Raw genomic sequence first — 13,248 nt, 5'->3', positions numbered from 1 at the left:
GAACCAGGGGCATTCCAGTCACGCAGCTACACATCACAAAGGAGCAGGAAGTGTCTGTCACGGCACTAGTTGTGAGCAATGACATGCACCCAATGTTGCTGGTGTGAGGCTGAAAGAGATCAGCAGTGCCATAGGAAAATAATTAGCATCCACCTAGGGTTTATATCTGTTTTCACACTATACATTGGATAGTATGCGTTGCATAGATTGTTGTAGCTTAGGGGCTGCTGGAGCACTTTACCGCAAATGAAAGGGGGTTTTACTAGTTTTACTCCACCTAGATACCATGATAAATCTGTACATCTTTTAAATATAGGAGGTGAGGGGTATAAAAGCTTTGGCACAGGCCTTGGCCACTGACTGTAACCTGAAAACCTTAAATGCTTATCTCTCCTTCTGCAAATTATGTATTTATTATTGGCATTTACGCTTTACATAGTTCCACATTCACATCAGCCCTGCCCTCAAGGAGCTTACAATCTAAGGTCCCTATCTCACATGCATACATATGAGGGCCAATTTAGACAGGTGCCATAAATCTACCAGCATGTCTTTGGAGTGTGGGAGGAAACCAGAGTGCCCAGAAGAAACCCATGCAAGCACAGGGAGAATATGCAAAATTCCTAACCAAGATGTTAACCAGGGACCCTCAATGCAGCAAAGCAGAAGTGATAGCCACTACACCACTGTGCTGCCCAAATGCTAGCTTACTGTCTTTCATGCTGATCCTCTTGTTTCAATACCGTCACTCACTAATATTTGTAGAACAGGTATAAAGATAAGGACTTCTGCCCCCACACACTGCAGAAGAAAGCATAAGTCAGTGGCACCATTGTCACATAGGCTAGAAACACAAGGCTCGGTTTGTGGAAAACATTTATTACATTGCTAACCTTAGGTATAAGTGCTGTAGATCGTAATTTTCCTAAACCAGCCCCCAGGAACCACCAACAGCTCTGGTCTTCTAGATCTTGACACATAATCCTGGATCAGTGATTGTTTTTCTTTTTATTCTTTAACCAACAGCTGGCTGGAAAAGATGTTGGTGGCCTCTAAGGCCTGGAGCTACTGATTGTCATTGTGGAATAGGCACCAGATACAGTTAACAATGTTACAGAACGGCCATTTTAATTAAGGCCATAATCAACAGCTTCCAAACTGTCCTGAGAGTAGAGTTTAAAAAATTCCAAGAGGGCTTCTGGTTCAGTGAAGGTTGCCTTGACAGCTGGGTCTTGTAGCATACGATCCTGCCAAGCTTTGATATTTGGCGTCTTATCCAGAAGACTACAAAAAGGAAAATAAAAATGTAGTACATTAGGACATGTTTAGGTTATTCTTAAGTATTCTTGCCAGCTGTAGTTTTCTATCCCCTTTCCCATGACTACCATCAAAATACTCTGACCTGCAGGGGTGTCTGCTTCATGTTCCCCTCCCCTACTCAGCCAATCCAAAATGTGAATGTCTATATTAAAAATAACTTTTTGCTACTTCAATTCCTTTCTAGGGCTCCAGAGTTACAAAAGGGCACAGAAGTTATCAGTGCATTTTGTGGGCTACCACCTCTTCGAAAAGCAGACCATATAACAATGAGGATATGGATAACAACACATCAAGGGGTTTCATGGAGGCAACAGGGGTATTTAGGAGAGGCACATTTTAAATAAAAAATACGTATTGTGAGCTTGGCATGGGTCAGCTTCCTCGATTCACATCACTTTGGATGAAGCTAACACAAGTAAAATCTTGTAACAAGGGTGATTTTACAAATTCTAGGTCAGTGGTGGTGAACCTATTGCACGTTTGCCAGAGCGGGCTCACGGGGCCCTCTCTGCTGGCACGCGAGCCCAGGTCCAGTGTTCTGTCGAATGGTTGGGCGCGCAGGCCCAACCTGCGTGGCCTGGATGTGCAGGCCCGACCTGCAAATCTCTTATGTGTTAGAGATTCTACTCTAGCGTGGCCGCGCAGGCAAACTGAAGGGAGTTGCAGGCACACCGAAGGGCACTGGACACCTTGACGCGGATTACGATACTGCCATGGCTGGCTCATGCTCACTAGCGCCATCTCGTCCAAATCTGCTACTGACGTCAAGAGTTGGAGATCACCGGCCACAACCAGGCAGTGGTGGACCTCTAATCAGGCGTCTAATTAGAGAGCCACACAGACCACCTGAGAGCCCTTATAGACCACCTGAGAGCCGCAAGCCCCCCTGAGAGCCCATACAGACCACCTGAGAGTCTGCAGAGCCTACCTAATGCCTCCTAGCCACCCCCTAAAATAAATCATGAATATTCAGGTCTAATTGCAGGGTTGGCACTTTCAAATACATAAGTTGGTTTAGTGATCCAGTTTGGGCACTTGGGATCAAAAATGTTCGCCATCACTGCTCTAGGTAATGCAAAATCTACTTATTTTTATAAGAAACTTGTATTGTAACTGCAGTATGTTCTTTAAAAGCTATTCAAACACCCCCCACTAGCAAAGGCATTTCTTTTTTTCTACAATCTGCATAGTGAACCCAAAGAATCTGAGAAGTTACCATCAATTCTCTGGTGGGAAAGAAAATTACAATTCTCCATACCACTGGATCGGTGCTACAAAGCTGTCATTACAACCCTGTAGCCACCAAAATGTTTGAATCATTGGGAATCCTTAAAAGTTGTTGCATAATTGGTACTTCATGCCCCATAGACTGGCTAAAGCCTTCCCTACCTCTTCTCCACTCTGTTGGCGGGGTTGTGGTTTGGTAGGCTCATTAACTCACATATAGTGGTCTTGCACTTTGCTCAAGTCCTTCTGGACTGCCGTCTCCACCCTCATATCAATAGTCACCCTGACTCAATACACTGTATCCGCACAACTTGCCTTATTGGGGATAGGCTTGGAGGAATGGCCTACAACGTCTCGCACAGTGGTATCTCACATCCTCATAGCCGCTCAACTTGCCATAGCAAGAGCTTGGAAACAATCCGAACCTCCCTCTCTGCACACAGTTATCCAAATCCTCAATACACACGCTCTCTTTGAATATCTTTTTGCTAAAGACAACCTTAAAGCTCATGTCGTCTCCTCACAATGGGCTTGTTGGCTTGCGGATCCCAGATGCTTGATTCAAACTGTATGATTTTAACATAATAATCTTATCTGCCGAGATGTATGCATTTTTCATACGTTTTTGTCTGTACCCCCACACGATCCCAATCCTCTCAATTCCTTTGGTTGCATGCCCCTGTGCCTATCACTACATTCCTTCACTGGACGTACACCTTTCGTGCTGCCTGCATCCCGATGGCCACAGATGTTTTACCTTGCTGCTCCACTGCTCATATTGTGGTTTTTCCGTTCTCCTACCTCTTTTGCTGTACAAGGAATGCTGTTGTGCATTTTGATCTCTGTACCATCCCTATGGACCTTGACAACGCCTGTATAATGCTTTATTTTAGTTTTTTCTTTTATTGTGTATGTTTTATACGTAAAAACCTAATAAAATTCATTGTTCAAAAAAAAAAAAAAAAAAAAAAAAAGCTTTTCAAAACACAGAGTAAACAAAAAGAGGTGGACCTTACTCTTTCAATCCAAAACCGCTGAATCTCTCAAACCAGGGCCATACCATGTAGTCAATAAAGGACACAGATTTACTACCAAAATAGGGTGTGTTCTTCTTAACCAGCGCCTGAAGACAAGGGAGAGCAAAGACAGCTAAACTTTAATGGCATTCCAGTATTATCTTTGATTATAAAAAGTTATACAGAACTACACTGAATTAAAGATAATATAAAGTGTAGTTGTATGTTTTGTATTATTAGTATTTCTCAACTCAACAAAAAAACCCTAATTGTAAAAATAACTTATATTAATATTTAAATACTGTGATACCGAATTAGCAGTATGTAAAATACAGCACACATCACAGTGTACATTGCAATATGTAGAATACAGCAATGTAGAGTGTATATCTGTAAAAAATAAGTCAAGGCAACTGGTCTTCCTGTATTTTTCTTGAAGATGTTTCACTGGTCATCCAACCAGCTTTCTCAATTCAGAATGACTTGTACAAAAAATTATCTGGGAATAAATATGGTGAATGTTGCTCCAATCCACATAATGTGATTGCATTTGCATAATTGGAGTCTAGGAGGTGTTATTACCTGATGTTTGGCTCTTCTATGCTGTGCCATACGCTGGTGTAGCTGCTGTTTTGTTTCACCGACATACAATTCTGAGCGCTCCACACTGGACTGCATACACAACGTTATTCATCTTGTGTTGAATTGGGTCTTTTAGGTGAACCAGTTGTTGCCTCAGTGTATTGCTGGGTTTAAAGCAGACCTATTTATTCCCAGATTATTTTTTTGTACAAGTCATTCTGAAATTGAGAAAGCTGGTTGGATGATCAGTGAAACGTCTTCAAGAAAAATACAGCAAGTCCAGTTGCCTTGACTTATTCTTTACAGATATACCATGACCTGGATGAATGAGAACCTCCACAGACAATGTAATGTGTGTAACATACAGCATAAGAGTTGAGTGATGAGGCAATCCATTATGCTATGTTCAGAATTCTTACCTCTTCCAGTTTTGTGAACTTCTCAAGAAACTGTGATTTTAAATCAGTTGTGTCTTCCTTTTTTTTCAGTGCAAACACAATCTTGTAAAATATAGCTATGATCTGAAAACAACAAAAAAAACAATAGAGGTGACAGTATTTGTTTAGATACTATTACGTCAGAAAAATCTTTATTTTTCTTGTGTTAAACAATGTTCTACCCTGGACACGCTGGAGGTTCATATGACTGTATGACTCCTTCTGGCATTCTCATCTGACAGCAGCATAATTAATACCAACAGCAGCAAGCAGGAAGGGGGTTGGTTTAAGCAGATGTAGGATAGGCTTACCTGAGGAGATAGGTTTTCAGAGATCAATTAGGGGATCAAGGGGAACAGAGTAGGGGATAGCCGGACAGGTTGTGGTAGGGAGTTCCAGAGGATGGCAGAGGCTCTGGAGAAGTCCTGGAGGCAAGCATGGGAGGAGGTGACGGGGGAGCTGGATAAAAGGAGGTCCTGGGAGGAGCGGAGAGGACGGTTTGGTTGATATTTTGAGATTAAGTTGGTGATGTAGCTAGGAGCAGAGTTGTAGATGGCTTTGTATGAGGTTGTTAATATTTAGAATTTTTGGGTAGCGGAAGCCAGTGGAGGGATTGGCAGAGAGGCGCGGCGTCCACTTTGCAGTTGGTAAGTTGGGTGAATCTGGCAGCAGCATTCATGATAGACTATAATTGTAAAATTAATAATAATAATAATAACATTATTATTATCATTATCATTATTTATCTTGCAGTGAACAATAATTAATGTAATGCCAAAGATAAAAACAAAGTGCTCTTTGTCACCTGTAAAGGGAAATGCATTTTTAGTTACCTTGGGAAACAAAGTGAGAGAAAGAAAAATACTGAGTGGTTGCTATGGGCAACACAGTAAGAAAATAATTACCTTTTTATGGAAAACAGAGTCTGACAAAATATATAAAAATATTTCTATACACAAGGCTCGGTGTAAATTCCCACATTTGATATTTAGAGAAATCCTAGATATATCTAAAAGTGAAGCACTAATCTTTAAAGAACAACTCCGGGATTTTTTTTAACCCTTGCAGTGGGGTTACCCCCGCACTGCAAGAGTTTACTGCTCGTTTTCATCTAGGGACTAAAATAAAGTTATGCTTACCCAATCCTCAGAGCTGGCTGGCTGTCACAGAGCTCCCCCCAGCCTTTTTCCTCCTATGCTGCAGCCATGGTATAACCCTAGGTGTCCTCACGTCCTATACACTGTGTATAGAATATGATGAATCACGGGACAATTAAGATAGCCCTAAGATTACCAGGAACTTTAGTCTAAAGCAGGGGTCCTCAAACGTTTTAAACAAAGAGCCAGTTTACTGACATTAAGACTTTGGTGGGGGCCAGACTGTGGACAGTGGGTGTATGAAAATGCCCTGGCAATAGTGGAATAAACAATGCCCCAGGTTCAGAGGTCAGGCATCATTGTTGGCATCAGAGAGAGGAATAGTGTCCAATCATTGGTATCAGAGGGAGGAATAATGCTCCATACTTGGGGTCAGCAAGAGGTATAGTTCCCCATCATTTGCATCAGGGGAGCAATAACGGCCCATCATCAGGAGGAGTAGTACCCAAAGGGTCAGTTACACATAAGCAAAGGTCCACAGTTTGGTGACCACTGGTCTAAACTAAGTGGCGTCCACCTCCATACACACTTTCCACCACCCACCAACATACATAAAGTTCTCATCATACATACTGGAGAGAAAGTTTCCAGTAACATCTTCTGTTCAGCTTTTGCATAAGGGTCAGATGGAATCAGCTTCACCCCAGGAAAGGCTTCATCCAGGTATTCACAAACAATAAGTGATTCATAGATTATCTTCCCATCAGAAGTGTCAATGGAAGGTACCAGACCTAAAGGACTCCTCTCAAAAAACCAGTCCGGTTTGTCCAACAGATTTATGTTCACCACTTCATGCCTACAATGACAAAGCAAAGAAAAAAAAAAAGGGTCAGACAAGCTCTTATGTGCTACATGCACCTACGCCTATCACAGTGTCAAACTGATCCATAAAACAACTCTACACAGCCATATGGTAGCTCATAAGGGGCTGTAATTAATAGATATGTAAGATTCCTTTCATTCCTAATTGAAATTCAGGCGAATATTAGCATATTTGGCCATTTGGATACATCCACATTTCTGAAAGAAATAAATAATGAACCCAACGTATCCAAACTTTTTATAACGAAAACTCAGATGCATCCAAATTTTATTCTGAATGTCATTCAGCATGAAATTTTATTAAACATTAAAATTTAAGAAAAAAACAGCGTGGGGTCCCCTCTCCAATTCATACCAGACCTTTTAGGTCTGGTAGAAATTTTAAGGGGGACCCAATGCCAAAAAAGAATCCCTAAAATCCATTAATGATACGTGGGGTGAATGAATTTAAAGTACTAAGCAAAGTTTAATGCATGAGTGGACATGTGTCAAAACACCAGCTAAACTGGTGAACACATGGTTGAAATACATACTGTATATGTAAAAAGTTTATCTGCCCAAGAGCAATGGCACCCATGCGCGATGACGTCATGGTGTCACCCGGTCTCTGCTCTGGGTGACACCTGGCCTCGGGACGCCCAAGGCTGAGTACTAGACTGAGGAAGTCAGCCTTGTGTTCTTGTGCCTGTAATCAGTTTGCCAGTGTTAGTATGATAGCATGGTGCAATGCAATACAGGTAAATTGAACAAGCTCCATTCTACACCTACTGGTATTTCTGCTGAATGCATGGTTAATATGGTTCTATTATTTAAATGGGGTTACTCTCTGCTGCTCTTTAGATTCAAAGAGTAATTAGTGATGATCTGCTGTACTCTTAAAGGAAGACATGCAGTAGTATGAGTGTGCATGTGTTGTAAAACCTAAATCTGAGGTTCAGATGCTTCAAGGGAACTGGTTGCTACAATATACAAATTCATTTTGGTCAATTGTTCATGTCAAACCTAGCAGCAGCAGTTTGGGGAAAGGCCCTTTTCTCTTACAACATGACTGTGCCCTGTGCAGAAAGCTTAGTTAATAAAGGCATGGTTTGAGGAGTTTGGTATACAGGAACTCAAGAGTCCTAAACACAAACCAACTGAACACCTTTAGGATGAATTGGAACACGAATTGCCAGCCAGATCTTCTCATCCAACATATACAACCAACAGTATCTGACCTCACCAATGCTCTACAAAGTCCCACAGACATACTCTAAAATCTTGTAGAAAGCCTTCCCGGAAGAGTAGAGTCTGTTAAAGGGAAATGCTGTCCATGAATCGGCCGGTTAGTCCGGGGTGGGGGGGGAGGGCGGTGTTGCTGCCTTGCCTAGGGCAGCAGCAAAGGTAAATACACCGCTGTGCACATGAATGGATGACTTAAGTGAATACAATGTAATCTCATTGACAAAGCTAAGTTGACATTCACGTCTTCAAAGTCTTTTTTCCCCCACTTTTCACAGTGTAAAAATGTACACTGCAAATGGTATTTAAATACAAAAATCCATAGCAGCATATATTAAATGTTTACATCATCAGACAGTATGTATCTAAATTCCTTACTTGATTCCTTTGGCGACCAGGACGAGTCTTGCTCTCTGGGCAAAGGGGCAGAACCTCATACTGTATAGTCGAATCAACCCTTGTGGCACTGGCCCTGGGGCGGCACTGCCTGAAATAAACCAATGATCAAATTACATCTAAGAAATATGAATGTTACCAAAATATGTATTTTTCACCTGCAAATTTTCATCATTCGGGCTACTGAGATCATGACATGAGATCAGTTAAGTTGATTTGAGTTGAGTTTGCCCTTGCTTTTTTGCCTCCAAACAAGTCGTGTGCTTAACAAAAACCCATGTTGACTAATACTTAGAAATGCTCATTCACAACAAAAATCCCCATTATATATGTTAGATTTCTTTTATCGAAGGGCAGATTTACATTTCAACAATGCATTGAAGTGCATTCAATGTGCACTACTTCATGCATTACAAGTACACTACATTCAGACAGACTAGTCAATATAATTGGGCTGCCAACACACCAGAACATATCAAAAATTGCACATGACTTGATTAGCAATGTAGCGCACCACAAAGCATGATATGTGCATTGCACTCTACTATTCATTTACATGCATTGGGGTGCCATTCACAAGGAATTACACCGCAGTGTACTCAAAGCAGGTGCATTGTGGGAATGCATGGCAACACATGCATTTTATCATATATGTTAGGTATTGGCTCTAAGGTCCCCGTTCACACTATGGCATTACGGTAACACATTTTAAGCACATTGGTACGATGTTGTGACATTGCTTTCTGCACTCCCCCCACCACCCACTTCCCCAGTGATCACTTCCTAAACATGGGGAAGAGAGGAGAAAAAGCAATACAGCGAGCTGCTGTAGCTCGCTGAATCACTTCCTGCACAGTGACAGCTCAACAGGCGTACGCTGACACAATGCAATATGAGCCTAACAGACAGAGGTCCCTGAGAGTTAGGATACATCACATACAAGTTGTAGTCTGTCATTCTTGCATAGACAAGAATGAAAGACACACAAAGTTTATCATCATATTGGCTGCTGCCCCCTCTGGACATGTCAGTTCTGTGTATGCACAGCGGGTGCTGTGAGCATAGACAGACTGGGGCCTGCACGTAGGAATCATTGGTACATGCAAGTAGCCTTACATACAAACGGCACATAGGCATCAGAAACCCAGGGCCTGGTTATCATACAAAGCTCTATACCTTGGCATCAGGGTATATCCTGATATCATCTGTTTTACAACAGCTCTAATGATAGAACTCATCATTAGAGTTCTATCATAAAAATCATTCTATCGCCTGTCATAAAGTAAAAGCTTGCATTCTGCAAACACGAAGATCACACGACCACCTACCTTTAGCTAAACTTCTCTGAGAGCCGGACATTTTTACAGACTGTCTCTATAGAGGAACCTGTATGACGAGAATAACGAGAAAGAGATGAGATTGTTGTGCTTCATGCACAGCTCGGCTATGTGTTTCTAGCAGCATGCCACATGTCTCACCAGGAAAGGGGCTGGGTGACTGGAAGGGTTTGCTTCCATCATATATAAAGCAGCTGCTTCCAGTCTCCTCCCAACACTTATTGATCAACTAGAAACAGACACAAAGACTCCTACAAAGGAGCCATATATGATTTATCTGTAACCCGATAACATAATGATTATATGAATGAGTAAGGGAAAGTCATCTGGCTGTGTATTGCGCAGCACCCCTGAGATGACTCTTCAAAATTCAACTCAAGATGTTTCATGAGCTGTAAGCCATAATCATCACAATTATGACAAATCACGGCTTGAATTATCTTGCTTTGCATGTAATGAGTCTATCTCATATATTAGTTTCACCTTTTAAGTTGCATTAGTGAAATAAATGAACTTTGCACGATATTCTAATTATTCGAGTTTCACCTGTATGTATAGGAGAAACCTTTCTTTCTTTGATAAAGTAGAGAATGGGTAAAACTCCTGTCAGTCTATATTTTACTGTACATATTCGAGAGATGCAACAGGAAATTAGATGACATATCTACAAAGTCATGCAGATGTCCCCTCTTAGTTGCAGGGAACAGGTGTCCCCAGTGGAAGATATGCCATAAACTACTCTTTTGGCAGGCACCCCAACCTGAAAAAAATCATTTCCTGAGACCAATACATGGCAGCATACAATGGGTATGGCTCCGCCCCCAGCCCAATCACAGGACCAGTTATACTATAATTTAAAGCCCGCCTCGTCCGTCAGGAAGCTGATAGCGCCGCAGCGACAATCACAGGCACTGAGCCATTTTCCGATCTCTGCAGCTGCGGACCGGGAACATGTCTCAGTGCCTGTGATTGGCGCTGCACGCTGACGGCTTCCTGGACTACTGCTAATGCCTTAGCTGAATCTTGCAGGTATTTACCTGAAACATCCATTAGCTTGCTTGTGGTCCTTTAACCCTGGAGGTGCTTGCTGAGTGCAGGCTGCTGCCACCTGTAGCTCTGCTGCTAAACCTTTAAACTGGATCTTACAGAAATGTGTTTGTTTGCTAACTCTGTCAGCTTCAATCTTGTGCCTTGACTCTTGGGTGCCTTTCATGTGAGTATTTTGCTGTCACCTGCGGGTTCCCCAGCGTTGTTAGTGTTTAAAATGTAAGTTATGGAATTGGTGCTTCATTTCAGGCCTGTTCTGCCTGTTATTCAGTAATCTTTTTCATGGTCCTATGTATACAGCATTGTGTTAGGCTGGGTACACACCTTACAACCATCGCAAGACTTTTGTCTTGCGATGGTTGTAAGGTACTTAACAAAACGTACGATCTGCCTATCTTGCATAGGCAGATCGTACTTGCGATGATCGCAAGCCACGCCCCCTGAGGGGCGGGCTTCCGATGACCCCAATGCCGAACGGGCACCGGCCCGTACGGCTGTTATCGTACGGACATGCCACAAACCCGCCGAACGTCGTACGATGCTCGGCGGGTTTTCGAACATGTCCGTAAGTTCAAAGTCATGCGACCTTACAGTAGTAGAGCAAAACAAACGACAAACGCACTCAACAATTTGTTACCAGTTATACAGTTAAGGTGCACACGAAATGGGCTTTGCGTCCTCCTGACAAACCTGCACCCAATTTGATATCTTCTGCCCCCATGTGCTCCAAGATGGAGACTCTCATAGTTTAGAGTTAGGAACCCACTATAAGAGGTGCCTTGGCTTTCACATCCTCTGCAGAAGATGTGTATTCAAACCTCTGTCATTATCCTTAGTGGTGAGACAAGTTGTTTTACATGCTGGTTTGTGAGTGTGCCATGATGCCTTTCTACTGTCGTACAGTAGTAGAGGTCGCATGGCTTCCACACACCTTCCGATAATCGTACGATCGCGGGATTTCCCGCGATTATCGTACGATTATCGTAAGGTGTGTGGGGACCTTAAGTGACAAGAGCCTGTTGTGCTATAACTCTGAGCACATGAGTATGTGGCTTCCAGGTTTTCAGCATGGTTGTTAGTGTCTAGCAGGTTCTGACAGGTGCTGTTTAATCACATCATTCTCTTCAGTTTCTCTGCGATAGCAAAGGTTGGATCATGTGTTCAGTTACCAACTGGCATTACCCTCCTTCCCCCGGAGACCAGCTACATTCTATAAGGTGAGGGTCAGGTAGGTATGAAGATAAAAATAAAAAAAGAGTGTGCAAATACATGGGCATAATGAATTGTAAATCTTTTCAGGCCTATTGACAGCACTGTTCCTCAGAGTGCATATGCAGGGGTTAATGGATTGCAACTCTCTCCAGCCCTTTGCCATCACTGCTTCTCAGAGTGAACTTCTGGATTATCACCAGTACTGCTCCCCAAAGACAGAGTAAGCTGCTCAATTTGGGATGAAAAGTCCTCTTCAAGCTGTGATAAAGCTGCTACACATGCAAGATCCTGCTATTAGAATCCAGCTAGCGGATTGGATCACAAGGATTGTACAACTTTTAAGCAGCGCTTGGCCTGCGATCACCTAGCAGGATGCTGTGCCGAGTTTCCCCTGCAGGGGCAACAGAGAATAAAGAGGCAGAAAGGTGCAGGTCTGAAGCCTTAAACAGAGGGGATATACTTTATGAACTGTCAATTACTAGCCCAGTCAAGCAGCTACATCCACAAGTTCCCCTCTAACCCTATGGCGGTCAGCTATAGAGTTTTGCCCTGGCGCACCCATAGGCCAGGATGGCACTTACTTGCCAGGGCAGTCCATACTTGGCGTAAGAACACATAAGCGGACCTTTTGGCTGGCAGTAAGGTCTCAGGGGCATGGTAGTTTCTGAATGAATTGACATCAGCAGTGATTTCATAGTGAGGCTGCTATGGATATGCTGCATTGCTCATCCGGGACTGCAGTTGCCTTGAGTTGGTACAGATCTCACCACACACACACACCAAAATCTAATGTCACAGGGGACGGAAGAATTCACAATCCTCCTTTTCTTCTTTTAAACAAACCAAGATTACTCCCTCCCTAGAAGAACAAAAGTTCTTTTGAGGGTTCCTCTTGTTGGTTGTGTGTCCAGATGAAACACTGAGAACTTGAGGAATGCTGAATTAAGTTTGAATTGCTTAGGCCATTACATGAATGGATATGAATGATATGGATATTGTGAAGAAAAGGGACTTTGTGTGTATCACAGATAAGCATCCATACAGGGACCAGCATTACACTATAGCGCCCTCTACAGCTCAAAAGACATATCGGTACATTAGTATATGCTGTTGCATTTCCAACACCTCTGACCAACTTGCCCAGTAGGTCTCGGGTTGTGGGAGCTTAAAAAAGTTTGAGCATATACTGTTCAGAGTATATGCTCATGGGTTCTGTTAAGAGTTCAAGGGGGACATAGTCAGGTTTTTCTTCTCATGTTCCAGTCAATTCATTACCATCAAGGTTCCTTGGTGCAAGCGAAGCTGGGTTATATGTAGACATATCCAAATAGTGTCTCGTAATCTTTTCCAGTCCAAAGATATCAAGCTTTTATCCTCTAATTGTCCTAGTGGGACAACCAGGAGACTTAAGACTAGTCTTGGTTTGAACAGATGGATCAGGATCCAAATATTGCATATAGAATCACTATGTTGC

General features: G+C 42.6%; 1 protein-coding gene across 1 annotated transcript; it reads right to left on the bottom strand.

The window, feature by feature from the left end:
• Positions 1-1,127: 1,127 nt before the first annotated feature.
• Positions 1,128-9,744, bottom strand: LOC108797469 (glutathione S-transferase omega-1-like). Its single transcript, XM_018569067.1, has 6 exons — positions 9,507-9,744; positions 8,161-8,269; positions 6,313-6,535; positions 4,565-4,666; positions 3,564-3,670; positions 1,128-1,284 (listed from the first exon to the last, which is right to left on the bottom strand). Exons 1-6 carry the CDS (start codon positions 9,535-9,537, stop codon positions 1,128-1,130), a joined length of 729 nt encoding a protein of 242 aa, XP_018424569.1. The 5' UTR covers positions 9,538-9,744.
• Between the last annotated feature and the right edge of the window lie 3,504 nt (positions 9,745-13,248).

The sequence above is a fragment of the Nanorana parkeri genome, unplaced genomic scaffold (assembly GCF_000935625.1).
Source record: "Nanorana parkeri isolate BGI_ZX_2015 unplaced genomic scaffold, ASM93562v1 scaffold1282, whole genome shotgun sequence".
NCBI classification, from domain to species: domain Eukaryota; kingdom Metazoa; phylum Chordata; class Amphibia; order Anura; family Dicroglossidae; genus Nanorana; species Nanorana parkeri.
This window is presented reverse-complemented; position numbering and strand designations above follow the sequence as displayed.

Excerpts from the sequence above, each read along its gene's own strand:
- LOC108797469 (XM_018569067.1), bottom strand. The coding sequence starts at position 9,537 with ATGTCCGGCTCTCAGAGAAGTTTAGCTAAAG. Across the intron at positions 8,270-9,506 it reads TCAGAGAAGTTTAGCTAAAG|GCAGTGCCGCCCCAGGGCCA; the intron begins GTAGGTGGTCGT and ends GGTTTATTTCAG. Across the intron at positions 6,536-8,160 it reads CTGGTCGCCAAAGGAATCAA|GCATGAAGTGGTGAACATAA; the intron begins GTAAGGAATTTA and ends TTGTCATTGTAG.